The sequence below is a fragment of the Trichosurus vulpecula genome, chromosome 4 (assembly GCF_011100635.1).
Source record: "Trichosurus vulpecula isolate mTriVul1 chromosome 4, mTriVul1.pri, whole genome shotgun sequence".
Lineage (NCBI taxonomy): Eukaryota > Metazoa > Chordata > Mammalia > Diprotodontia > Phalangeridae > Trichosurus > Trichosurus vulpecula.
In genome coordinates, this window is record NC_050576.1 from 116,217,959 (window position 1) to 116,244,768 (window position 26,810).

A 26,810-nucleotide genomic window follows, 5' to 3' on the forward strand; every position below is an offset into this window, starting at 1 on the left:
AACAAAGGCAGAGGAAGGATTTGGGCTCCCATGGTGACAAAGGCAGAAAGGTTTTGGGGGGGGGGTGCTGGCACTCTCATAGTGACCAGGAGGGGGAAGGTCTGTGTCGCCATGGAGAGGCTCTCAGAGTGACAAGGGGGGGATCCCTTGGTGACAAAGGCAGAGGGGGTATTTGAGTTTCCCAGTGACAAGCGCGAGGGGGTGTTGAGGCTTTCACAGCGACAGAAGGTCCCCACGAGGACGGAAGCACGGACACATTCTTAATGCTACCCAGGCGGGCGTGCTGCTCGGGGTCAGAGGCAGGCGCCTCCAAGACCAGGTCCCACAGCAAACAGCGTCCAACTCTGTGTAAAGCTGGCCCGCCCCGGAAGTGGTTTCCCCAACCCGGAAGCGGAGCTGCCCAGAAGCTGCCCGGCCGAGGGATGCCCAGGCTCCGCCTCCCGGGGCTCCTCCTCCTCCTCCGCGGTCTCCTCGGGGCTGTGCCGGGAGGGTGGGCAGGAAGCTGGGCAGAGATGCTCTGATGGTCCCGGGCGGGCGGCAGCGGAGGCGGCGGGAGGATGACCTCTCCTCGGGAGCGGGCTGCGGAGCTGGCGCGTTTCTACACGGTCACCGAGCCCCAGCGGCATCCGAGGGGGTACACGGTGTATAAAGTGACCGCCCGGGTGAGTGAGGGCCCGGGCGCGGGCGCGGGCGTGCGGGGCCGATGACCGAGATCCCGGGAGTGCGGGAGACGGGCTGGGAGATGTCCGAGGGGTGGGGCTGAGGCTGCAGCCGACGGGTGCCGGGCGTGGGGCCCGATGGAACCCTGGTGGTGACACTTGGCACCTCGCTTACTGCGTGTCCCCCTTCCACCCGGCGTCCTGCGTGGGTCTTTGTGTGTGAGCACCTTGTCCCTGTGAGCCCCGCGGAAGAGCAGGCAGGGACTGCCTTACTTTGTGTCTCTCCCCACCAGGTGCCTTGAATTGGGCAGGTCCGTTGTTCGTTTGTTGAATGAGTGAATGGGTTTTCCGGAGATTCAGCTGGGGCAGAATGTGTAGAAGTGAGCCAGGGACATGAGGGTGGGGACCAGTGACCCTACATGGGACTCGCAACCCCAGCTTCAGATAAGAAATCAGCATTCTCAGAGAGGGAATCCTGGAGTGCTGCATGCCCCCGAGGAGAAGATTGTGGTGCTGTCCAGGTGCTGCCCTGCCCCCGAGTGCAGGTGCGCTTAATTTGTTGGACTGGGGAATCTGATCCTAAATTAGACCCTTCTTCAACAAATGCTTTTTAGCAAGGCACTCACTGCCCTAGGTTCTAGGGTGATACAAACTTTAGTTGCTTCTGCCCTTAAGATGCTTACGGTCTGAGTGATGAGACACAAACACAAATAACTCTTAATATGCAATAGTACATGGGAAGTACAATAGAATGCTGGTCCATGTGTTCTCCAAGAAGAACATTGTACTTTCCTCCATAGGACTGAAACGGTTCTTCTTACTCTAACCGGCCCATATTGGTAGTGTTTGAAATCTTAATATACTAGTTGATTTTTCTGATAGATATGAGGGAATCAGATAACCTCTTATGTAAAGCCAAGTCTAGAAGAAGGTTCTTAGGATCAGATATTTATGGAATGTCTGTGCATAATGGAATTGTGCTAGGTAATTGAGGGCAATTACATATTTCCTTCTTCTCTAGAGATGGATAAAGTAGTAATTTCTGGATTTTTTCAAGTTTGTGTGTATATACACATACATATACAATACTGGCGTGTGTGTGTGGATGTATGTATGTGCATTCACACCTGTGATATATGTATACCTATAAAAAAGTTAGATAATTTAAGATAGTATATATACTATTTAAGTGCCCATCTGAGTGTTAAAGTCTTATAGCAGAGATATACTAATTTATGCAAATTACTAATTATACTACATACTAACTATGCTAACTTAAAGGAGAGAGAAATCACTGATAGTTAGAGTGGTCAAGGAAGACTCGAAGGTGAAAATCAAGCCCAGGTCCCGCTGAGTGTATGGAGGATGGAATAGTATATGGATATATGGAGAATGGAAGAGTGGGTACAGAGCAGAGAGATACAGGATGAGTAAAATGGAAAGAGAAGGTTTTGGGGGACATAATGAGTGAATCAGCCTAGATGGAGAAGGGGGTTTATGTTGAGTAATGAGAGATTTCCCATACTTGGGGCCTTGTCAAAAAGCATTGTGAGGTATGGAAACATATTTATTCATTTTTTGGTGCTATTTCATGATTGTGCAAGAAATTTTGTAAGATAAAGGGATCCTTAAATCACTGCTAAAGAAACTTTAGTTTCTAGAATATTCAGAGATGTATTAGTTGTCAGTTCTTTATATGTTACATCTGGTAACATTACCAATTAAACATAGTTTAGTTACTTATATTCTTCATTCCCTCCATCAAAGTCCTATTACATTGCCTCATTGTGGTATGGAAGTGACCTTGTAGGAGGTCATGCTAGCAGTGAAAAAGCTCTTGCAAGTCTTCCTAAGCTGCAAAGGCTTCGAGTATGGGCCTGGCTATATACTATTGGCTTTTGTCCAGGTACCAACCTAGCTAAGTTTGGAGAAACTCATTACAGTGGCAAATATTTTTCTACCACAGCATCTCAAGAGCTCCTTTATTAAGATGTTAGAATTTGCATTAGTGGAGGAAGCATACTCACTGATGAAATCATAGCTCCCTGAATGATTGAAGTTTATTCTTTCCTTATATAAGATAGGATAGGGTTACAATCCAGAACTTAAATATTTGTATCTAATAAAGAACTCTTTATTACACCATTTTTTAACATCATAAATTTAAGACATGGTAACAAGTTACCTTAGTATTCCCTGAATCTATATTCTGTTCATATTTGAACCACAGAACATTAAACTGAAAGGGACTTTAGAGATCATAAAGTCCTATCCTCTCAATGTTGCTACAATGATTTGAACTGGAAAATACCTTTATACTAGCTTCCCTCCCCTCTTAAGCTTTCGATTTTTTCATTGATAAAGTTATTAAAATATTCAGTCAAGATAAAATTAACTTTTAATTTTAAATTTAATTTAATTTAAATTTAAAAATAAATTTGCTTATTTGGAACTATGATCCCAAAGTTACTAAACTATACCTTTTGACTCAGCTATACTAATTCGAAGGCCACAACTCAACAAGATCAATTAAAGAGGAAAAGGACTTAAATATACAAAACTATAACAATTCTTTTTGTAGTAGCCAAATATCAGAAACTGATAGAATACCCACCTATTGGAGAATGTCTAAACAAATTTTGGCATATGAGTATAATGGAGTATTGTTGTTCCATAAGAAATGATGAAATAGGCAGTTTCAAAGTAGCCTGGGAAGACCTTTATGAATTGATGCTGTTCTGAACTGAACTAGTTCCACTGAAGTAAGCAGAACTAGGAGAACAATTTATACAATGACAACATTATGAAGAAAAACAATTTTGAATGACTTTTGAATGCTGATCAATGCAATGATAAATTATGAGTCCAGGGGACTAAATGTGAAACATTCTACCTCCTGCCAGAGAGGTGAAGAACTTCAAATGCAGAATGAAACTTCCAGGGAGATGATGAACTTCAAATGCTGAAAGAGACATTTGTTTTGGGTAGCTCTGTGTATTTGTTATGAGAGTTTTTTCTCTCTCTTTAAAAAAAAATGTTCAATTAGGGAACTAGTGGGAGGGAATGATAATAAATGCTTATAAAAATAAAAGAAAAATAATTATTAATGCTTTAAAACAGGTTATCTTTGAGTGGTGAGAAAAACATTTTTCCTCAGGAAAATTAAGTAAAGAAGTGCCCCCACTTGAGACTATCTCATGAAATGAATAAAGCAAGTTGATGCTTGCACATCTGTGTATGTATTGCTCTCACACCTAGACAAATAACTTCAGGTGATATTCTCCAGATTCTCAGTTCTCATATGTTTCTGTGGAATGGGTCTCAATGATTAACCAAAGTAGCAGTATTCTTCTATTTTAGGTAATAGCATTACTTTTCTCATTTTATCTTTTTTTATATTTCTGCCATTTCCTTGAGGCCGACAGGCTCACTTGCTGAACTATTTTCCAACTACTTACCAACAAATTCTCCAATTTAACTCTTAGTATTTTCTTACTTTGGTTATATAGATGATCAAAATTGAGACAGCTGTGTGCTTTTTTTTTTTTTTTTTGGCTGTCATTGGTAGGAGGTAGTGGAAAGGACAATGGATTTGGAGTAAGATGACCTGTGTTTGAATCCTACATTGGCTCCTTGCTATATGTATGACCTTAGGCACTTGCCTAAACTTAAATTCTCTGTTCCTCAGTTTCCTTATCTGCAAAATGAAGTGGTTGGATTAGATGATATCTAAGGTCCCTTACAACTTTGAATTTTATGAATCTAAATGGATTCTGAGTTATATCTTTTTTAGTCTTACAAAATTTTACAAAACATTTTTTTATAAAAATTTACAAAGTTTATAAATTTACAAAATACTTAGAAAATACTATAGTCCTTTCAGCACCGTTAAGTGATTAGTGTTATGTTCACTTTCTGTATATTATTATGTGATTTATAATAGAAAGTAATAGAAAAAAGACTTTGTGGTATAGTGGAAAAAACACTGGGCTTGGAAATCAAGAGACTTAAACAGCTCTGGTTCTTGCTGTGGCACTGATTTGCCATTGATTTGGGTAAGTCACTTAGTGGTTTAGTTTTCTCATTCTTAAATTGAGGGCATTGGTCAACAACTTCCCTAATATTTCTGGCTCTATGATTTATTATCTTTTATGACTAAGATAAGGCTTCCTCAAATACATATATGTTGCTTCAGGATAATGTGATACTACAAATGCAAATGGTAGATCAGTCAAGTTAATATACTCTATTGAAAGCAAAGCAAAGAGGTGTCTTATATCATGCCTAGTGAAGAAGCACTTTTTCTGCTTGTAGGGAGAAAGTTCAAATAGGTCCATATGACTACTTAGAAATACTTAAAAAAGAAGGAACTTAAGGAATTCTTTGCTGTGTACGTTAGCGTTATGCTGATCAGTGTGTATGTTAGTGTATGCTGACCAATGTGTATACATTTAGTTTGTACTTTACTTTATGCCAGACATTGTCAGCTTACAGTTGCCAAGTGCCAGAGTTGGCATCAGGATTTTTTGGAGCTACCACTAGGGTGCTTTGCAAATTGCAAAACCATTGGACTCTCCCTGCCTTCCTTTTATCACTCCTGCCCTGTCCCTGCTTTCTTATTGAGTCACTACATTTACCTTTGCAGCCAGTGCTTGAGAAGGGATAACTCTTTTCTTAACTGTCCATCGAAGTCATACAGTTATTACTGTATATGTATAGTAAGCACATGCGCTGAGTTCAAATATCCTTGTTTCTTCATAGCTGGGGGGTCAGAAAAAAGTGAAGTGAAACTTGGAGGTAGAGAAGAGTGTGGGTATGGGTAAAGGGAGTGGACTGTGCACAGCTAGTGTGGGATATTTACCTAAGATCGGAGGATCTTATGGCTTTCTAGGTGGAAGGGACCTTAGGAGGTCATCTAGGCTAAACCTTTCATTTTGTAGATGAGGAAATTGAGGCCCAGAAGAGTTAAGTGACTTGTCCAAGGCTAAACAAGTAGTAAATATCAGAGCTGGAATTCGCACCCCTCTGACTTCAAATACAGTGTTTGTTTCCTTGCCTTCACCTTCCCTCACCTCCCCTGCCTGGTCTTCTTTCCTCTTTATTACACAAAGCAAAATTGGAAGAAGAATGGTAAGCACTCTCCTTATGGAGTTTTCTGTGTGACCATTTCCCAAAGCCTTCTTCAGCGTATCTTCTAGAGAAGAGACAGTTCCAAATTCTTACCCTGATCTCCAAAGGTTATAGGATTGAGGGAAGAGTTTGTGGGTTCTATAAACCAGGAAGAAAGGTGATGACTCCTAGTCTTCTCATCAACTGCTGAAATTCATGGCAGTACAATGCTGTTTTTCCTTTGAACCATTTTTGTAGAGGTGTTGTGGTTTGGGGTGCTGGGAGCCCCTAAGTGTAAGGGTACAGGGGTGAATTCAATCACTCAATCGTTCTTTCAGTCAGGGTGGCAAGCTTTATTGTAACGCCAATAGGAATAAGCTGCTGTATTGTAACAGCCAATAGAATAGGCAAGATTCCTAGTAAACCTGAAGCTTAATGGGGGTGAGACTGATACTTTTATACAAAAAAAAAAAAAAAGACAGAGAAGATTTGGTTGGGATTAAGGACTGGTAAATAGCCTGGGGTGGGGGGGGGGCAGGTATAGACAGTGAAAGGAGTGGTCTAGGCTGGGATGGAGAGCCACAGTGAAAGGACATTTGCAAGTACTATTGAGTATCTAGGTGGGCCGGGCCAAGCCAGGCCAGGCCAGATACCTGGGAAAAGAGGCCAGGGACATGGTTGTGTGGGAAAATTCAGGGTCCAGGTCCCATCATCCCATCATTGGCTCCCGAATTTTACAAAAAGTGCATGGGGATCTTATATCCTGTGAAGGATCCTTATATCCTATAAAACATACACCTTCTAAAATTATAATTTGGGAGAAGACAAGTTACTATTTACATATATTTTATAATAGTTAAAACAATATAAAAGCACGAAAAAAGGAAAACTGGGTTGGTTGCATTAGTGTTGTTTTAGAACATATTCTCCATAGGATCCCAATAAAGATTGAACATCCAGATTTTTACTTAGCTTTAGCTGCCTTTGAGGTAAGGGGATCAAACAAATTTAGGTGTCCTGAAACAAGTCTCAAGAGAACATTGTGAGCAAAGGGCTAAATGCTGAATATTGGAAGTCAAAAGAATGATTTCTAGGCATGTCACACTAGCATCGACTCTGTCATATATACCATACTCTTTAAATGAGTAGTTTCTTTTTTCTGAATAAACCTAAATATCCTTAAACTCAGACAATAAAGCCAATATATGCCAGATATAGGATTCCTTGTAATTTTTTTAACTGTCCCCCTTTATTCCTTGCTTCATGTTAGCTACTCTCTTCTTAGGAAATGTGAAAAAGGATTATGGGCTTTTTGGGAGGTCCACAAGAAAGAGGGAAGTATGGAGTCTGTAGTCCTTTTCCATATAGGATCTCGGGAGGATAGAAATCCAAGAGGAATTAGGGTGGTAGCACTATATTAAAGGAGGGGGATGAGGGGATGAGTTGAATAAGGGGAGAATGGAGGAGTCAGCTCAGGACACAGACGTATCTTTGGTTGTAGTTTATCAGGAGGTGCTACAGTGAAAGATTACCCTTCTCTTCTGCCAGCTCCTAAACAATCAGTGCAGTTTCATTAAATACTAGACCATTTGATGTTCTGGTAACCTCTTCTCAGATGTTGTTAAAGGAAGTTAATCTAATGGGTGAAATGGGTTAAAGGAGCCTCCTTATGAGTTTTCCCATATAACCAAAGTTATATGGTTTCAGATTTCAAGTATGTTTCAAGAACAGATTCACTCCTCTTTCCCCTTCCCTTCTCCCTCCAAAAGAAACTTGATATTAAATTGTGTTATGAGTTAGTCTTTTATATTTAAAATTATTTACTTTTAAAAGGAGAATTTATATTTATTTCTAGAAGCAATAGAAGTAATCTTTCATTCTTTTGAGACTTAGCAGAAATGATTTTTTTCTCATTTAAAAACACAAATTGTATCAGTTGTTTCCCATGGCTTGCTGATGCAAATACAGAATTTAACTTTCTCTGTAATGTAATGCTTTAGCTCATGTTCTGTGTCAGATGTTTTTGAAAATTGAAGCATATTTTTGGGGGGTGGGGTGGGGTGGGGTGGGTTTGAGGCAGTCAAGATTTAAGTGGTTTGCCCAGGGTCACAAAACTAGGAAATATCTAGTGTCTGAGGTTGAATTTGAACTCAGGTCCTCTTCACTCCAGGGTTGGTGCTCTATCCATTGTGCCACCTAGCTGCCCCTTGAAGCATACTTTTAAAAGCACTAGGAGAACTTAAAGGAAACCTTGTAAATCATTAAAAATTCCCAAACCTCACTAGACTAGAAATATCCCAAAGCTATCATATCATCTCTCTTCTCTTTCACAACTAAATTCCTAGAAAAAATGTTTACACTCTTTGCTTCTACTTTCTCTCTTACTCATTTTTTACCCCTTTGCCTAATCACTCAACTGAAACTTCTCTCTTCAAAGTTACCATTCATCTCTTAATTGCCAGACCTGATGGCTTTTTCTCAGTCCTCGTCCTTCTTGGCCTCTTAGCAGCTTTTGACATTGTTAATCTATCAGTCTTTCCTCCAGGATACTCTTTCCTCTGGGTTTTTGTGATGCTGTTCTCATGATTTCCTCTTGCTTGACTAACTATTCTTTCTTAGTCTCCTTTCCTGGTTTATTAACCATGTTTCTCCTTCTAACTGTGGGTGTTTTCCAAGACTTGGTTCCTACATAGCATTGGTCCTACCAAATTCACCTGGGATCTTTGGCAGATGAGTCCCTGCCTTAGCTTTCACTGGCCTGGGTCTAGAAGGTCACTCTGCTCCTTGAGTCATTTGATTCTGGACTGACTGCAAAACTGTACCCTCTAGACTCTGATGCTGATACCTTTTGAAACAAGGACACAAGGTCAAGAAGGTTCCACTCCCTTCACCTAGAACAGAAAAGAACAACTGTAGAGTCCAGGGACTGAGGTCCATTCCTTGGAGTCATGTGGCCTCGAAGGGGAGAAGGCCCCACAGTCTCTCACCTTTTCAAGCATGCTCTCTCACTGAATGCTTCCTAACAATGAACAGAACAGATGAAAAGACTGAGGGAAGGCAGAGATGGCAGAAGCTTGCCAGACTTTTTGAAGGCCTTCACAGATAATCAAAAAAGCCTCCCATTCTTCATGTGGTTACCTCTTGGAACCAGTTAGAGACGTCTATGCATGCTTTATAGTCTTTTATTGTTACTTTTCTTGCTCTACAGGAAGCAGGCTTCCAGCTTTTTCTGTGTGAAAGTTGCATCAGTTAAGCCAGGTGCCCTGGTTACATTCTCTCTGTTTGAAAAATTTGCTGTGATTAACAAATAGGCGATGTGTTTTGAACACATTGTACATGTCCACGATCTAGAATCCCCAGTGTCATATAGGAAAGAATAAAACAATCAGTGTGGCACAATCTTTTACATTCTTGCATTTACAGATAAAAATCACAACTGTCCCTTAATATAAAGTTGTTCAGATTAAAAAAAAAAGGAACATTTTATGAAATGTTACCAAAGATCACTACTTGTTTTGAACTTATCAAAGCCCTACTTTGGTGTTTGAACAACTCATTTTAATACATCGGCAAAAGAAGAAAAGCAAAGATAAAAGAAATCAGCTTTCTTTGTTGGAAGGAAACCTGAGCCCTGCAGATTATAAAGGACATTACATGCCAAAGACAGATTTTATATTTGCTCTTGGAGCTAATGGGGAGCCACTGGAACTTATTGCATGGGGGTGGTCAGCATGGTCAGATATGTACTTTTTGACAGCTGAGTAGAGGATGAACTGGAGTGAGAGAGAATGATTTCCTTATATTATTCTGTTGTATAAGTTTGAATGCTTATTGAACTAGTTTTTATTTATTAACTTTTATTTAGAAATATATAATTATAGCCCACAATGACCTTCCTCTAAACTCTCTGGGCTCTCCCACAGTCTAGGTATTTTATAGGTCAGATTCTTCTCCAAGTCATATATTATGAGCCTCAAATGACATATACTACTTTTACCAGTTAGCCATGAGACACAGTCATTAAAAACCATTTAAAATTAAATAGCAGTGTAAATAAAGTAATTCTGGAATCCTTGAATGCGGTCTCACATGAGCACATTCAGTGGGAAGAGTGGACGTCTCGTTGAATTCCTAGTGTTTCAATTAGATATGTAATACATAGGTATATAGAGAACACAAATGGCCAAGGAGCCTGTGTGAAGGAAATAATCTGTGACTAGGGCCCATGCATGGTATAGGTAATTGATGCCTTTGATGGCAAAGCATTATATATTCTTTTATTCCTTTCTATGCATTTTATTTATCATATCTAATTTACCTATATCTATTATTATACAATATTATTAAATTTAATATTTTAATTATTATTATTATTATTTTTTAAATGCAATTTATTTATTTAACATATTTGGTTTTCAGCATTGATTTTCACAACATTTTGAATTACAAATTTTCTCCCCATTTCTACCCTCCCCCCCACTCCAAGATGGCTTATATTCTGGTTGCCCTGTTCCCCAGTCAGCCCTCCCCTCTATCACCCCCATCCCCTCTCATCCCCTTTTCCCTTCCTTTCTTGTAGGGCAAGATAAATTTCTACGCCCCATTGCCTGTGTATCTTATTTTTTAGTTGCATACAAAAACTTTTTTTGTTTTTGAACATCTGATTTTAAAACTTTGAGTTCCAAATTCTCTTCCCTCTTCCCTTCCCACCCACCCTCCCTAAGAAGTTGAGCAATTCAACCTAGGCCACACATGTATTATTATGTATAACCCTTCCACAATACTCATGTTGTGAAAGGATAACTACATTTTGCTCCTTCCCAACCCATCCCGCTTTATTGAATTTTCTCCCTTGACCCTGTCCCCTTTCCAAAGTGTTTGTTTTGATTACCTCCACCCCCATCTGCCCTCCCCTCCATCATCCCCCTGCCTTTTATTTTTTTTTTTTATCTTCCTCCCTCTTCTTTCCTGTGGGGTAAGATACCCAACTGAGTATGTATGGTATTCCCCCTCAGGCCAAATCTGATGAGAGCAAGGTTCACTCATTCCCCCCTCACCTGCCCTCTCCCCTCCTCCCATAGAACTGCTTCCTCTTGCCACCTTTTTGCGAGATAATCCACCCCATTCTATCTCTCCCTATCTCCCTCTCTTAGTATGTTACTCTCTCATCCCTTAATTTCATTTTATTTCTTTTAGATATCTTCCCTTCATCTTCAACTCACCCTGTGTCTGCTCTCTCTCTTTTACATATATATATATACACATATACATAAACACATATATATACACACATACATACACATACATACATATACACATAGATATATACATACATACACATTCACTTATATATATACATAAACATATACACACACACACACACACACACACACACACACACACACACATATATATATATATATATATATATATATATATATATATGCATATTCCCTTCAACTACCCTAATACTGAGGTCTCATGAATCATACTCATCATCTTTCCATGTAGGAATGTAAACAAAACAGTTCAACTTTAGTAAGTCCCTTGCAATTTCCGTTTCTTGATTACCTTTTCATGCTTCTCTTGATTCTTGTGTTTGAAAGTCAAATTTTCTATTCAGTTCTGGTCTTTTCACTGAGAAAGCTTGAAAGTCCTCTATTTTATTGAAACTCCATCTTTTGCCTTGGAACATGATACTCAGTTTTGCTGGGTAGGTGATTCTAGGTTTTAATCCTAGCTCCATTGACCTCTGGAATATCGCATTCCAAGCCCTTCGATCTCTTAATGTAGAAGCTGCCAGATCTTGGGTTATTCTGATTGGGTTTCCACAATACTCAAATTGTTTCTTTCTGGCTGCTTGCAGTATTTTCTCCTTGATCTGGGAGCTCTGGAATTTGGCAACAATATTCCTAGGAGATTTCTTTTTTGGATCTATTTGAGGAGGCGATCGATGGATTCTTTCAATTTCTATTTTGCCCTGTGGCTCTAGAATATCAGGGCAGTTCTCCTTGATAATTTCCTGAAAGATGGTATCTAGGCTCTTTTTTTGATAATATTTTAATTATTAATACATTGTTTCTTATAGTACACATTATATTGCTATTTATGATATCTATTCTATCTTATGGCTTCTCCTTTATCTTCTGTCATTCCATATTGCCTTTCTTTGTATTCCCAGTGCTCAACACAATGCCTGGCACATAGTGCTTAATAAATGCTTGTTGACTTCACTTGTCTTCTACTGATGTCATTATACTCCTACCCCTCTTTTCCCAGCCATATTTACCCCCTGCCAGGTGTTGCTTTCCTTTAGGCTCTGTGCTTCCTTGCGCCATACTCAAGATGATCATTAACGTTGGCCATAGTCATTATCCCAAACCACATTTACTATGAATTCTGCACACCTCCACCATCCACTGAGGAATACTGTGGTTAATAAACCTTTCTCCTGCGGAGAAGAGGCTCCAGTTTTTCAAACTCCTTTATGCTTCAGCTGAGGTGCTATGTTCAAGGCCATATGTAACTCAGTCCTTTAATTATTGGAGTGGATTAATACTAAATCTCTTTGGCAGGGAATACTATAGCTCTTCTCAGCCAATGGATATGAAACTCTCCTCAGGCTTCTCAGAAGATAGCTATGAATCTCTCTTTAGGTTTCTCAGCCAAAATCGTAAATCTCTCTTCAAGCATCTCAGCTAATTACCCAGTAGCTATGATAAATTTAACAATGTCAATAAACTGAAATAACAAAAATAGGGAATATAACTGCAAAATATTAGCACTTTGATAAAAGAGAAAAAATAATAGAAACTTTAACCAAACACTAAGAGTTATATCTTCTTTGTTTTGTGACCCCTCTGATTTCTTTTGAGCATTCATAGTTGTAAGATTTTCTTGCTGGTCCTTTAAACAAAAAGACTCAAAAAACCAAGGTATGTTGTTGTCCTGATTCTGTTTCCTTGCATCTAGATTGCGTTGTATGTGTTAGGGTTGGGCCTGATACTGGCACCCTGTTGGTTCAAATTTGATTTTGGGATGAAATGACATTCACAAGATATTGAACAGTTAATAAAAGGAGATTTACTTAGCTCTAACATAGCAAGTATATACAGTAAGGATACAGTGGCACCTAACATCTATAAATGAGGCCTATCTTAGCTCCATATGGAAACACAGGTTAGTTTACAGGGGAGGGTATGCTGACCTAAGTTGTCTTCATACATTTATCATTTCAGAGAGACTCAGTTCTGCATGAGTGGGGCTTTTTATGTCCTTAGATGATTAGAAACCTGAATGGAGGGAGACAGGAACAAATGAAGTCCTAGGGCCAGTTTGTTACCTTTTAGGAAAAATAAATCCATGTTGCTGGGAAACAGCTGTTCTGTCGCAGAATGTCTTTTAAAACAAAAGTTTTATTACTGCTCTTTTAAAAAATCACTATAACTTTTTCATGCCTCCCCTTTAAAAAATTATTTTATTTCATTAAGTATTTTCCAATTACATGTAAAGTTTTTTTAAACATTCATTTTTAAAAATTTTGAGTTCCAAATTTTCTCCTTCCCCACTTTTATTAAGGTAAGCAATTTGATTTTGATTATACAGGTGCAGTCATGCAAAACATATTTCCATATTAGCCATGTTGCTAAAGAAAACAAGCAAAACAATAAAAATAAGTAAAATAAATAAAGTGTATGCTTCAGTCTGCGTTCAGGGTTCATCAGTTCTCTCTCTGGAGGGAAATAGCATTTTTCTTCATGGGTCCTTTGGGATTACCTAGGATCATTATCTTGATAATAGTAGCTAAGTCTTTCATGGTTGATCATCCTTACGATATTGCTGTTACTGTGTACATTGTTTTCCTAGTTCATAAAAGTCTTCTCAGGTTTTTCTGAAATCACCCTGCTCATCATTTTTTATAGCCCAGTAGTATTCCATCACAGTCATATACCACAACTTGTTAAGCCATTCCCCAACTGATGGGCATCCCCTCAATTTCCAATCCTTTGCTGCCACAAAAAGACCTGCAATAAATATTTTTGTAATATAGGTCCTTATCTTTTTTCCTTGATCTCTTTGGGATACAGACCTAATAGTGGTATTTGTGGGTCAAAGGGTATGCACAATTTTATAGCCCTTTGGGTATAGTTACAAATTGTTCACTAGAATGGTTAGACTAGTTCACAACTCACTAACAGTGCATTAATGCCCCAATTTTTCTACATCCCCTCTAGTATTTGTCATTTTCCTTTTCTGTCCTGTTAGCCAATCTTATAGGTGTGAGGTGGTACCTCAAAGTTGTTTTAATTTGCATTTCTCTAATCAGTAGTGATTTAGAGCATTCTTTCATGTGACTATTGATAGCTTTGATTTCTTCTTCTGAAAGCTGCCTGTTCGTATCCTTTGATCATTTATCAGCGGGGAATGGCTCTTATTTTTATAAAATTGGCCATTTCTTATATATTTGAGAAATAAGACCTTTATCAGAGAAACTTGCTGTAATTCCCCTCCCCCTCCAGTTTCCTGTTTTCTTTTTAAGTTTAGTTGCATTAAGCTTTTTAATTTTATGAAATCAAAATTATCTATTTTACTTCTTGTAATCCCCTTTACCTCTTGTTTGGTCACAAAGTCTTCCCTTATCCATAGACATGACAGGTGTATTTTTCCATACCCCTTCCCCCCCTCCCAATTTACTTATGATATCACCATTAATGTCTATATCATTTGTCCGTTTTGATCTTCTTATTGTGTGATATGTTGGTCTATGCTTAGTTTCTGCCAAATTGCATTCCAGTTTTCCCAGCAATTTTTGTCAAATGTTGACTTCTTACCCTGAAAGCCAAGATCATTGGGTTTATCAAATACTGGGTTACTTGGTTATTTACTACTGTGTGTTATGTACCCATCTATTCCACTGATTCATCATTCTATTTCTTAGCTAGTACCTGATTGTTTTGATGATTAGCACTTTGTAATATAATTTAAAATCTGGTGCTGCTAGGCCACCTTCACATTTTTTTTATTGATTCCCTTGATATTCTTGACTTTTGTTCTTCCAGATGAATTTTGTTATTATTTTTTTTTTCTAGCTCTGTAAAATAATTCTTTGGTTGTTTGTTTGTTATGGGACTGAATAATTAAATTAACTTAGGTAGAATTGTCATTTTTATTATATTGGCTTGGCCTGCACATGAGCAATTAATATTTCTCTAATTGTTTAGATCTGTTTTTATTTGTGTGAAAACTGTATTGTAATTGTGTCCATGTAGTTCCTGGGTTTGTCTTAGCAGGTAGACTCCCAAATATTTTATATTGTCTGCAGTTATTTTTAATGAGATTTCTCTTTCTTTTCCAGCTGGGTTTTTGTTGGTGGTATATGGAAATGCTGATGATTTATGTGGGTTTATTTTATATCCTGAAACTTTGCTGAAGTTGTTAATTGTTTCAACTAGTTTTTTAGTTGATTCTGTAGGTTTCTCTAAGTATACATTGTATCATCTACAAAGATTAATAGTTTTGCTTCTTCATGGCCTATTTTTATTTCTTTGATTTCTTTTTCTTATTGCTATAGCTAGTTTAAAGAAAGGCTCCATTGATTCCTATGCTTTCTAGTGTTTTTAATAGAAGTGGGTGTTGTATTTTGTCAAAGGCTTTTTCTGCAAATATTGATATAATCATATGATTTTTGTTGTTACTGTTTTTGATATAGTCAATTATGTGGATAATTTTCCTAATATTGAACCAGCTTTGCATTCTGGATATAAATTCACCTGCTTATAGAGTATGACATATTGCTGTAATTTCCTTGCTAGCATTTTATTTAAATTTTTTCCTTAATATTCATTAAGGAAGTTGGTCCATAGTTTTCTCTCTCTTTTTTTGCTTTCTCTGGTTTAGGTATCAAATCCATATTTGTGTCATAAAAGGCATTTGGTAGGACTTTTTCCTTACTTATTTTTTCAGATATTTTCTACAGTATTGGGATTAATTGTTCCTTAAAAATTTTATAGAATTCACTTGTGAATTCCCCTAAAGTTTTTTTTTCCTTAGCTCATTGATGGCTTGTTCAATTTCTTTTTCTTTCTTTCTCCCCACCTTGCCCCACCCCCCTTAATATTTTATTTTTTTCCATTTACATGTAAAGGTAATTTTTAGTGTTCACTTTTATAAAATTTTAAGTTCCAAATTTTTTTCTCCCTCTCTCCCCTGCCCTCAAGACGGCAAGCAATCTCATATAGGCTGTACAGGTACAGTCGCATTAAACATTTCCATATTAGTCATATTGCGAAAGAAGGATCAGAATAAAAGGGAAAAACCATGAGAAAGAAAAAAAAACACACAAAAAAGAGAAAATAGTGTGCTTCAATCTGCATTCACACTCCATAGTTCTTTTTCTGGATGTGGATAACATTTTCCATCATGAGTCTTTTGGAATTGTCTTAGATCATTGTATTGCTCAGAAGAGCTAAGTCTATCAAAGTTGGTCATTGCACATGGTTGCTGTTACTGTGTATGATGTTCTCCTGGTTCTGCTCACTTCACTCAGCATCAGTTCATGTAAGTCTTTACAGGTTTTTCTGAAATCAGCTTGTTCATCATTTCTTATAGAACAATAGTATTCCATTACATTCATATACCCCAGCATGTTCAGCCATTTCCTAAATGATGGGCATCCCCTCAATTTCCAATTCTTTACCACTACAAAAAGAGCTGTTATAAATATTTATATATGTGGATCCTTACCCCTTTTCCCTCTTTGGGATAAAGACCTAGTAGTGTTATTGCTGGATCAAAGGGTGTGTGCAATTTTATAGCCCTTTGGGTATAGTTCCAAATTGCTTTCTAGAATCGTTGGATCAGTTTGCTACTCTACCAACAATGCATTAGTATTCCAGTTTTCCAACATCTTCTCCAACATTTATCATTTTCCTTTTTTATCGTATTAGCCAATCTGATAGATGTGATGTAGTACCTCAGAGTTGTTTTAATTTGCATTTCTCTAATCAGTAGTGATTTAGAGCATTTTTTCATGTGACTGTGGGTATCTTTAATTTCTTCCTCTGAAAAGTGCCTGTTCATATCCTTTAACCATTTCTCAGTTTTAGAATGACTTATATTCTTATAAATTTTTTTTATAACTTGCATTTTGAGTGTTTATTTGGAAAATGATGTAATCACTATGACTTTAACTCTGTTACACAACATATGAAACACGTACAAATAGTTTTTCAAAATTTTCTTCCCTTCTCTTCTTTCCTTATACTTACACTCCCCACTTTATTTTTTTCTCTTTTTGTTATTTATTTAGTATTTTTAGTTTTCAGCATTAATTTTCACAGGAGTTTGAATTACAAATTTTCTCCCCATTTCTACCCTCCCCCCACTCCAAGATGGCATATATTCTGATTGCCCCATTCCCCAGTCAACCCTTCCTTCTGTCACCCCACTCCCCCCATCCCCTTTTCCCTTACTTTCTTGTAGGGCAAGATAGATTTTTATGCCCCACTGCCTGTATATCTTACTTCCTAGTTGCATGCAAAACCTTTTTTTTTTTTGAATATCCGCTTTTAAAACTTTGAGTTCTAAATTCTCTCCCCTCTTCTCCCCACCCACCCTCCCTAAGAAGGCAAGCAATTCAACATAGGCCACATGGGTATCATTATGCAAAACCCTTCCACAATACTCATGTTGTGAAAGACTAACTATATTTTGCTCCTTCCTATCCTATCCCCCTTTATCCAATTTTCTCCCTTGACCCTGTGCCTTTTTGAAAGTGTTTGCTTTTGATTACCTTCTCCCCCATCTGCCCTCCCTTCTATCGCCCCCCCCCTTTTTTATCCCCTTCCTCCTTTTTTCCTGTGGGGTCAGATACCCAATTGAGTGTGTATGTTATTCCCTCCTCAGGTCAAATCCAATGAGAGCAAGATTCATTCATTCTCCCTCACCTGCCCCCTCTTCCCTCCCAACAGAACTGCTTTTTCTTGCCACTTTTATGTGAGATAATTCACCCCATTCTATTTCTCCCTTTCTCCCTCTCTCAATATATTCCTCTCTCATCCCTTAATTTTATTTTATTTTTTTTAGATATCATCCCTTCAGATTCAACTCACCCTGTGCCCTCTGTCTACATATATATATTATATATATATATGTATGTACATATATACATATATACATACATATGTATATTCTCTTCAGCTACCCTAATACTGAGGTCTCATGAATTATACACAGCCTCTTTCCATGTAGGAATGTAAACAAAACAGTTCAACTTTAGTAAGTCCCTTGTGATTTCTCTTTCTTGTTTACCTTTTCATGCTTCTCTTGAGTCTTGTGTTTGAAAGTCAGATTTTCTATTCAGCTTGAAAAGTCCTCTATTTTATTGAAAATCCATATTTTGCCTTGGAGCATGATACTCAGTTTTGCTGGGTAGGTGATTCTTGGTTTTAATCCTAGCTCCATTGACCTCCAGAATATCATATTCCAAGCCCTTAATGTAGAAGTTGCTAGATCTTGTATTATTCTGATTGTGTTTCCACAATACTCAAATTGTTTCTTTCTGGCTGCTTGCAGTATTTTCTCCTTGATCTGGGAGCTCCGAAATTTGTCAACAATATTCCTAGGAGTTTTCTTTTTGGGATCTTTTTGAGGAGGCGATCTGTGGATTCTTTCAATTTCTATTTTACCCTTTGGCTCTAGAATATCAGGGCAGTTCTCCTTAATAATTTCTTGAAAGATGATATCTAGACTCTTTTTTTGATCATGGCTTTCAGGTAGTCCAATAATTTTTAAATTATCTCTCCTGGATCTATTTTCCAGGTCAGTGGTTTTTCCAATGAGATATTTCACATTGTCTTCCACTTTTTCATTCCTTTGGTTCTGTTTTATACTATCTTGATTTCTCATCAAGTCACTAGCTTCCACTTGCTCCAATCTAATTTTTAAGGTAGTATTTTCTTCAGTGGTCTTTTGGACCTCCTTTTCCATTTGGCTAGTTCTACCTTTCAAGGCATTCTTCTTTTCATTGACTTTTTGGAGCTCTTTTGCCATTTGAGTTAGTCTATTTTTTAATGTGTTATTTTCTTCAGTATTTTTTTGGGTCTCTTTTAGCAAGTCATTGACTTGTTTTTCATGGTTTTCTTGCATCACTCTCATTTCTCTTCCCAATTTTTCCTCTACTTCTCTAATTTGCTTTTCCAAATCCTTTTTGAGCTCTTCCATGGCCTGAGACCAGTTCATGTTTTTCTTGGAGGCTTTTGATGTAGGCTCTTTGACTTTGTTGACTTCTTCTTGCTTTATGTTTTGGTCTTCTTTGTCACAAAAGAAAGATTCCAGAGTCTGAGTCTGAATCCGAGTGCGTTTTCGCTGCCTGGCCATGTTCCCAGCCAACCACTTGACCCTTGAGTTTTTCGTCAGGGTATGACTGCTTGTAGAGTAGAGAGTACTTTGTCCCAAGATTGAGAGGTTGTGCTGTTGTTTTTCAGAGCTATTTTTAAACAGCAAGCTCTGCCACACCAGCGCTTCTCCTCCCCCAAGAACCACCAACCCGGACTGTAATCAGATCTTAAGCAGGCTCTGCACTCCTGCTCTGATCTGCCACTTAATTCCTCCCACCAGGTTGGACTGGGGCAGGAAGCATCTGCAGCTGTAGTTCTGTCTTCGGAGCTGTGCCACCTCTGCTGCCCTGGGGCAGTGGCCGAACTGCGAACTCCTTTTACTCCCCACAGCCTTTCCCACTAACCTTTGGTGTTTGTGGGTTGAGAAGTCTGGTAACTGCCATAGCTCACTGATTCAGGGTGCTAGGGCCTGTTCTGCCCAGCTCCTGGTCTTGTTGGTCTGGGCACAGCCCATGCTGATCTCTGCTCCCCTCCACTCCCAGCTTGGTGGGATAGACCTTACCCAGCGACCACCCAGGCTGTTCTGGGCTGGAGCCCTGCTTCCCTCTGCTATTCCGTGGGTTCTGCAGCTGTAGAATTTGTTCAGAGCCATTTTCTTCTATAGGTGTTTAGAGGGACCTGGAGGGTAGGGGTGAGCTCATACAAGTCACTGCTTTCCAGCCGCCATCTTCTTTACAGAAGTATTCTTATAAATTTGACTCAGTTCTCTATATATTTTAGAAATGAGGTCTTTATCAGAGACACTGTCTATAAAAATTATTTCCTAGCCTTCTGCTTCCCTTCTAATTTTGTTTGCATTGGCTTTCTGTAAACACTTTGTAATTTAATGGAACCAAATTTATCCATTTTGCATTTCATAATATTTTCTATCTCTTATTTTCTCCTAATTCCTTATGTTCTTCATAGATCTGACAGGATCTTACTAATAAAGATTACTTTGTTACTTACTGACAAAGGATCTGACTTCCTTGCTCTCCTAATAGGTTATGGTATCACCCTTTATGTCTAAATCATATACCCATTTTGACCTTATCTTGGTATATGATATAAGGTGTTGGTCTATGCCTTATTTCTGCCATAGTATTGTCTAGTTTTCCCAGCAGTTTTTGTCAAATGGTGAGTTCTTATCCCAGAAGCTGGAATCTTTTGGTTTATCAAACAGTAGATTACTATAGTTATTGACTACCGTGTCTTGTGTATCTAACCTATTCCACAGATCCGCCACTTTATTTCTTAGCCAGTACCAAGTAGTTTTGATGATTGCTACTTTATTATACAGTTTTAGATCTGGTACAGCCAGCCCACCTTCCTTTGAATTTCTTTTCATTAATTCCCTTGAAATTGTGGACCTTTTGTTTTTCCAGGTGAATTTTTAACATTTTTTTCTAGCTTTATAAAATACTTTTTGGTAGTTTGATTGGTATGGCACAGAATAAATAAATTAATTTAGGTAGAATTGTCATTTTTACTATGTTGGCTCGGCCTACCCATGAGCAACTGATATTTTTTGCAGTTATTTAGATCTGACTTTATTTGTGTAAGAAGTGTTTTGTAATTGTGTTCATGTAGCTCCTGGGTTTGTCTTGACAGGTAGATTCCCAAATATTTTATATTGTCTACAGTAAACTTTGAATGGAATTTCTTTCTATCTCTTGCTGTTGGGCTTTCTTTGTAATATATAGAAATGCCCAGTGATTAATGTGGGTTTATTTTATATCCTGAATCTTGTTAATTATTTCAAGTACTTTTTTTAGTTGACTCTAGGATTCTCCAAGTGTACCATCATATCATCTGCAAAGAGTGATAGCTTTGTTTCCTCACTGCCTGTTCTAATTCCTTCAATTTCTTTTTCTTCTTATTGCTGAAGCTAACATTTCTAGTATTATATTGAATAGCAGTGGTAATAATGGACATTCTTGTTCCACCTCTGATCTTATTGGGAAGGTTCTAGCTTATCCCCATTATGTATAATTCTTTCTGATGGTTTTAGGTATATGCTACTTATCTTAAGAAAAACTCCATTTATTCCTATGCTCTCTAGTGTTTTTTATTTTCCATTGGAGCATTTTATTTGTATGTATGTTTTACACCTTTAGAAAAAGAATCCCTCCTGTGTGTTTTAGTCTTGCTTCCTCATGGTCCATGATGCCCCCTGAGGTTGTAAGCACAATAAACCCAAACTGACAGGTTGGTAGGAGATTATTCTGCCACTTTTCCAGATCTTTCAGTTGAACATCAAATCTGGGCCTGATTACACCGCACATGTTTAATCTGTCCATGAGGTTCACAACAATTTTTCCCGCTCCGTGATCATCAATGATCCCAAATTCGCCAAAGTAGCCATGCTTCATCATCACAGTTAAGAACCGGACAATTACTTCAGAGCACGGCCTAATGAGAACCTGGTGTTTTCCTCGCTTTTCTGCTTTGTTGATGCTTTTGAGAGGATCTGCCAGGACATTCATGCGCACCGTGGTGGCAGCCCTGCAAGATGGTGGAAAGAGCTCTCTAGTGTTTTTAATAGGAATGGGTGATGTATTTTATCAAAGCTTTTTCTGCATCTATTTAGATATCATATGATTTCTGTTAGTTTTGTTATTGATATGGTCGATTATGCTGATAGTTTCCCTAATATTGAACCAGCCCTGCATTCCTGATATAAATCCCATGTGGTCCTAGTGTATTCTTGTGATAAGTTGCTGTAATCTCTTTGGTAATATTTTATTTAAAATTTTTGCATCAATATTCATTAGGGAAATTGGTCTACAACTTTCTGTTTTGGCTCTTCCTGGTTTAGGTATCATCACCATGTTTGTATCATAAAAAGAATTTGGTAGGACTCCTTTACTTACTTTTTCAAATAGTTTATATAGTATTGGAATTAATTGTTCTTTAAATGTTTGGTAGAATTAACTTGCAAATCCATCTGACCCTGGAGATTTTTTCTTAGGGAGTTCATTGATAACTTGTTCAATTTCTTTTTCTGAAATGAGATTATTTAAGTATTTTATTTCCTCTTTTGTTAATCTGGGCAATTTATATTTTTGTAAATATTTATCCATTCCATTCAGATTGTTGGTTTTACTGGCATATAATTGGGCAAAATAACTTATAATAATTGCTTTAGTTTCATCTTCATTGATGGTATGTTCACCCTTTTCATTTTGGGTATTAATAAGTTGGTTTTCTTCCTTTTTTAAAAATAAAATTATCCAAGGGTTTATTTATTTTGTTGTTCTCCCCCCTGCCCATAATACCAGCTCCTAGTTTTATTTATTAGTTGAATAGTTTTTTTTTTCACTTTTAATTTTATTAATATTTTTTTTGATTTTCAGGATGTACATTTTGTTTTGTAATTGGGGATTTTTAATTTCTCCTTTTTCTAGTTTTTCTTTTAGTTCTATGCTGAATCTGTTTTATATTGATTATGTATTTAGAGATATAAATTTCCCTCTAAATATTGCTTTGGCTGAATCCCACAAATTTTGCAGTGTTTTCTCATTGTTGTCATTATCTTTAATGAAATTGTTGATTTCTATGAATTGTTTTTTGACCCACTCATTCTTTAGGATTAGATTATTTAGTTTCCAATTAGCTTTTAATCCATGCTTTCAAAGTCATTTATTAAATGTAATTTTTTACAACATTGTGATCTGAAAAGGGTATATTTACTATTTCTGCTTTTCTGCATTTGGTTGTGAGGTTTTTATGCCCTAATACATGGTCAGTTTTTATGAAGGTACCATGTACAGATGAGAAAAATTTATACTCCTTTCTATTCCCATTCAATTTTCTTCAGAGATCTAAGTTTTCTAAGATTCTGTTCGTCCCCTTAATTCTTATTTTATTGTTGGATTTATCTAGCTCTGAGAGGTGAAAGTTGAGGCATCCTCCCTAGTACAGTTTTACTGTCTATTTCCTCCTACAATTCATTTAACTTTTCCTTTAAGAATTTGGATGCTAGCCTTTTGGTGCATATATGTTATGTTACTTATGATGTTACCGACGTTACTTCATCCTCTATGGTTCCTTTAGCAAGATTTCCCTGCTTATCCTTTTAAATTGCTTCTACTTTTGTTTTATTTGAGATCATGATTGTCACAGCTTTTTTTTTTTTAAACTTCAGTTGAAGTTCTGCTCCAGCCCCTTATTTAAATCTATATGTGTCTCTTGAAAACATATTGTTGGATTCTAGTTTCTAATTCATTCTGCTATCTACTTCTGTTTTATGGATGAATTCATCCCATTCACATTCACAGTTATGATTATTAAATATGCGTTTCCTTCCATCCGATTTTCTTCTGTTATCCTTCTACTTCTTTTTGAAAAATCTTGTCCCTCCTCTAAAGTCCATTTTGCTTCTGACCACTACCTTTTTTTATCTGCCCTTCCTTTTGTAACCCCTTCCCCCATCTCTTTCTCTTATCCTCTTTCCCTACTTCCTGTTGGTTAAGATAGATTTCTATTACCAATTGAGTATGTGTGTGTATATTTGTGTGTGTGTGTGGTATAGTGTATGTGTGTGTGTATATACATATGTATATATACACACATACATATATATTTTTCCTTTTTTGAACCAATTTATATGGGAGTGATGTTCAATCATTGGTCATTCTCTATTATTCTCCCTCCATTGTAGAAGTTCTTCCCTGTGTGCCTCTCTTGTATGAGTTAATTTCCCCCATTCTTCCTCTTTTCCTGCTTCTCTCAGGGCATCCCTCTTTCTTGCCTGTACATTTTTTTACATAATCCCAACATAATCAATTTACGGCTCACACCCTCTTTCTGTATAGAATTCTTCTAACTGCTCTAATACTAAAAAAGATCTTAGAAGATAGATCTATCATCTTCCCATATAGAAAGGTAAACAATTTAACCTTTTCTTTTTTGTATATTTACCTTTTTATGTTTTTCTTGAGTCTTGTATCTGAAAGCCAAATTTTCTATTTCGCTCTGGTCTTTTCAGCAGGCATGCCTGAAAGTCCTTTATTTTGTTAAATGTCAGTTTTTTTTCCCTTGAAGGATTATACTCAGTTTTTCTGGGTAGGTTTTTCTTGGTTGTAATCCCAATTTATTTGCCTTCTAGAATATCATATTCCAAGCTATCTGCTCCTTTAAGGTGGTAGCTGCTAAACTTTTGTGTGATCCTGACTGTGGCTCCATGGTATTTGAGTGGTTTTTTTTTTTGCTGCTTGAAGTATTTTTTTCTTTGACTTGGAGCTCTGGAATTTGGCTGTAATATTACTGGGAGTTTTCATTTGGGGTTCTCTTTCATTTGGGTTTCTCTTTTGATATTAATATTTGATCTGTGGATTCTTTCTATTTCTGTTTTACCCTCTAGTTCCAGGATATCCAGGCGCAGTTTTCCTTAACAATTTCTTGAAATATGATGTGTGGGTTCCTTTTTTTGATCATGGCTTTCAGGTAATCCAGTAAATCTTAAATGATCTCTCTTTGATCTATTTTCCAGGTCAGTTGTTTTTCCAATGAAAGATTTCACATTTTCTTCTATTTTCCCTATTCTTTTGACTTGTTTTATTGTTTCTTGATTTCTCATAGAGTCATTAGCTTTCACTTGCTCAGTTCTAATTTTTAAGGAATTATTTTCTTCAGTGAACTTTTGTACCACCTTTTCCATTTGTCCAGTTCTGCTTTTTAAGTACTTATTTTCATCACTGAATTTTCATACCTTTTTTCTATTAGGCCAATTCTGTTTTTTTAAGGTGTTATTTTCTTCATTATTTTTTTTTGTGCCTCTTTTACCAAGCTGTTAATTGTCTTTTCTCAATTTTCTTCTTTGCTTTTATTTCTAATTTTTCCTCTACTACTCTTATTCAATTTTGAAAAAAAAAATTTTTAGCTTTTCCAGGATTTCTTGTTGGGCTTGTGTCCAGTTCACATTTTTCTTTGAGGCTTTCCTTCGAGTTGTTTTGACTTCATTGTCTTCTGAGTTTGTGTCTTGGTTTTCCCTGTCACCATTTTAGTAGCTTTTTATGGTCAGGTTCTTTTTTTACAATTTGCTCATTTTTTTCCACCCTATTTTTTGATTTGGAACTTTATGTTAATGTTGGGCTCTGTTCCTGGTGTAGTGGGTTGGAGGGGCTCTGTCTCAAGCTTCTGGCTCTTTTTTCAGTGCTGCTTTCAGAACTGGTTCTGGATGTTTGGAAGTTTTTGGTGCTTCCCAGGTGGTATGACCTGGGGAGAGGTATGGTCACTGCTCTTTTATTTTGAACAATAGTTATTAGTGCTACTTAATAATAGATAATGACTTCCTTACTTAGAAGGAAGAATAACAATAGCAACACAGAAACCAGATATTCAGCAGTTTCTAAAACAACATTTTATAGTTATAGTCATTGTTATTTATACTTCTGAAGGAGGAGCATTGTCAGCTTTAGACTGAATTTAAAGCTTTAAAATTTTTTTTTTTGGAAAATGATTTGATTTATAAACTAATAAAATTATTTTACATATATTTTTTCAAGAAAATATTTATCTTGTAAAGTGACTTATAGTGGTATTAGGCAATTTTGGATTCTCCTGGGATATTACCAGGTTTATGGATTATCCATGTTCCTACTACTCTTTAGGACTTTTGTAAGAAGAAAGTAAAGGTAAAGAAGGTAAAAATCAAGTTAGTTATATGTAAGATGTTATCAAAATTGTTAAAATGTTTGTTTTGGGGAAGGAATTTGGAATTACCGGCAAAATTTAGATATTTGGATTGCATGAATTATATCTAATTAATTATCTGTTGTATCTCAGTTCCCTCCTAACTGACAGTTATTTAACTATAAGAGAATTTTTATGTTTGTATGTATTAAAAGTCAGAAAAGTAGAAATAGACCTACAAAGATTATATGACAAAACTGGCCATTCAGAACCTTTGGCAGAGGTCACTGAAAGGGTCATTTTACATTCTTGACTTTTTCAGTTAATAATGGGCTTACAACCTTTAAAAATCTCAATTTTTTAAAAAAGAATTTTGTAGGGGAATCCTTCCTGTCACTTTCAGTTTTCCTTCCCTATTTTTCCTTTCTGATTTGCTCCTTAAAATCAACTATAGACTTAAAAGCCACATAACCAAACTTATTAGGCCCATGTGCAAAATCAGAGCTCATTAAGTTAAGAATTAGGTCTGTGAATAAATGTAGGAGCTCAGGATTTGTTAATTTTGATATTAATTTTTGGTGACTCAGTGGTTCTACCTCACCATGCTTTTGGGTTTATTTCTTGGTTCTTGGTTGTGTTCTAAATAGGTGAAGTTGCCTGGGAGCAGATTTCTGTGTAATTAAGCTATTACTATACATTATTTCTTTTAATAAGTTTTATTGAACATTTTGTTAACGTAATGTTACAGAAATCTCATATGAAAGTTGAAATTCTGAGACTGATCAGGTACTCTTATGTTTCTTTTATTATAGATTGTTTCAAGAAGAAATCCAGAGGATGTCCAGGAGGTAACATATTTACACTTGTGAAAATTTTATGTATTGGATGGATTTTTAGCCAAATACCATAATAGAAACTGAATGGGGCAGCTAGGTGGCACAGTGAGTAGAGTACTGGCCCTGGAGTCAGGAGGACCTGAGTTCAAATGCGGCCTCATACACTTGACACACTTATTAGCTGTGTGACCTCG

The 26,810-nt window shown here is 37.0% G+C and overlaps 1 protein-coding gene across 1 annotated transcript in view; it reads left to right on the plus strand.

Moving 5' to 3' along the window:
* The first annotated feature begins 370 nt into the window (after positions 1 to 370).
* RPS6KC1 (ribosomal protein S6 kinase C1) overlaps positions 371 to 26,810 on the plus strand; it is a 214,433-nt gene continuing 187,993 nt past the window's right edge. The window contains exons 1-2 of the mRNA XM_036756298.1: positions 371 to 662; positions 26,593 to 26,628. Coding sequence (XP_036612193.1) covers positions 558 to 662; positions 26,593 to 26,628 — 141 coding nt within the window. The 5' untranslated portion in view covers positions 371 to 557. The remainder of the gene's footprint in view (positions 663 to 26,592; positions 26,629 to 26,810) is intronic.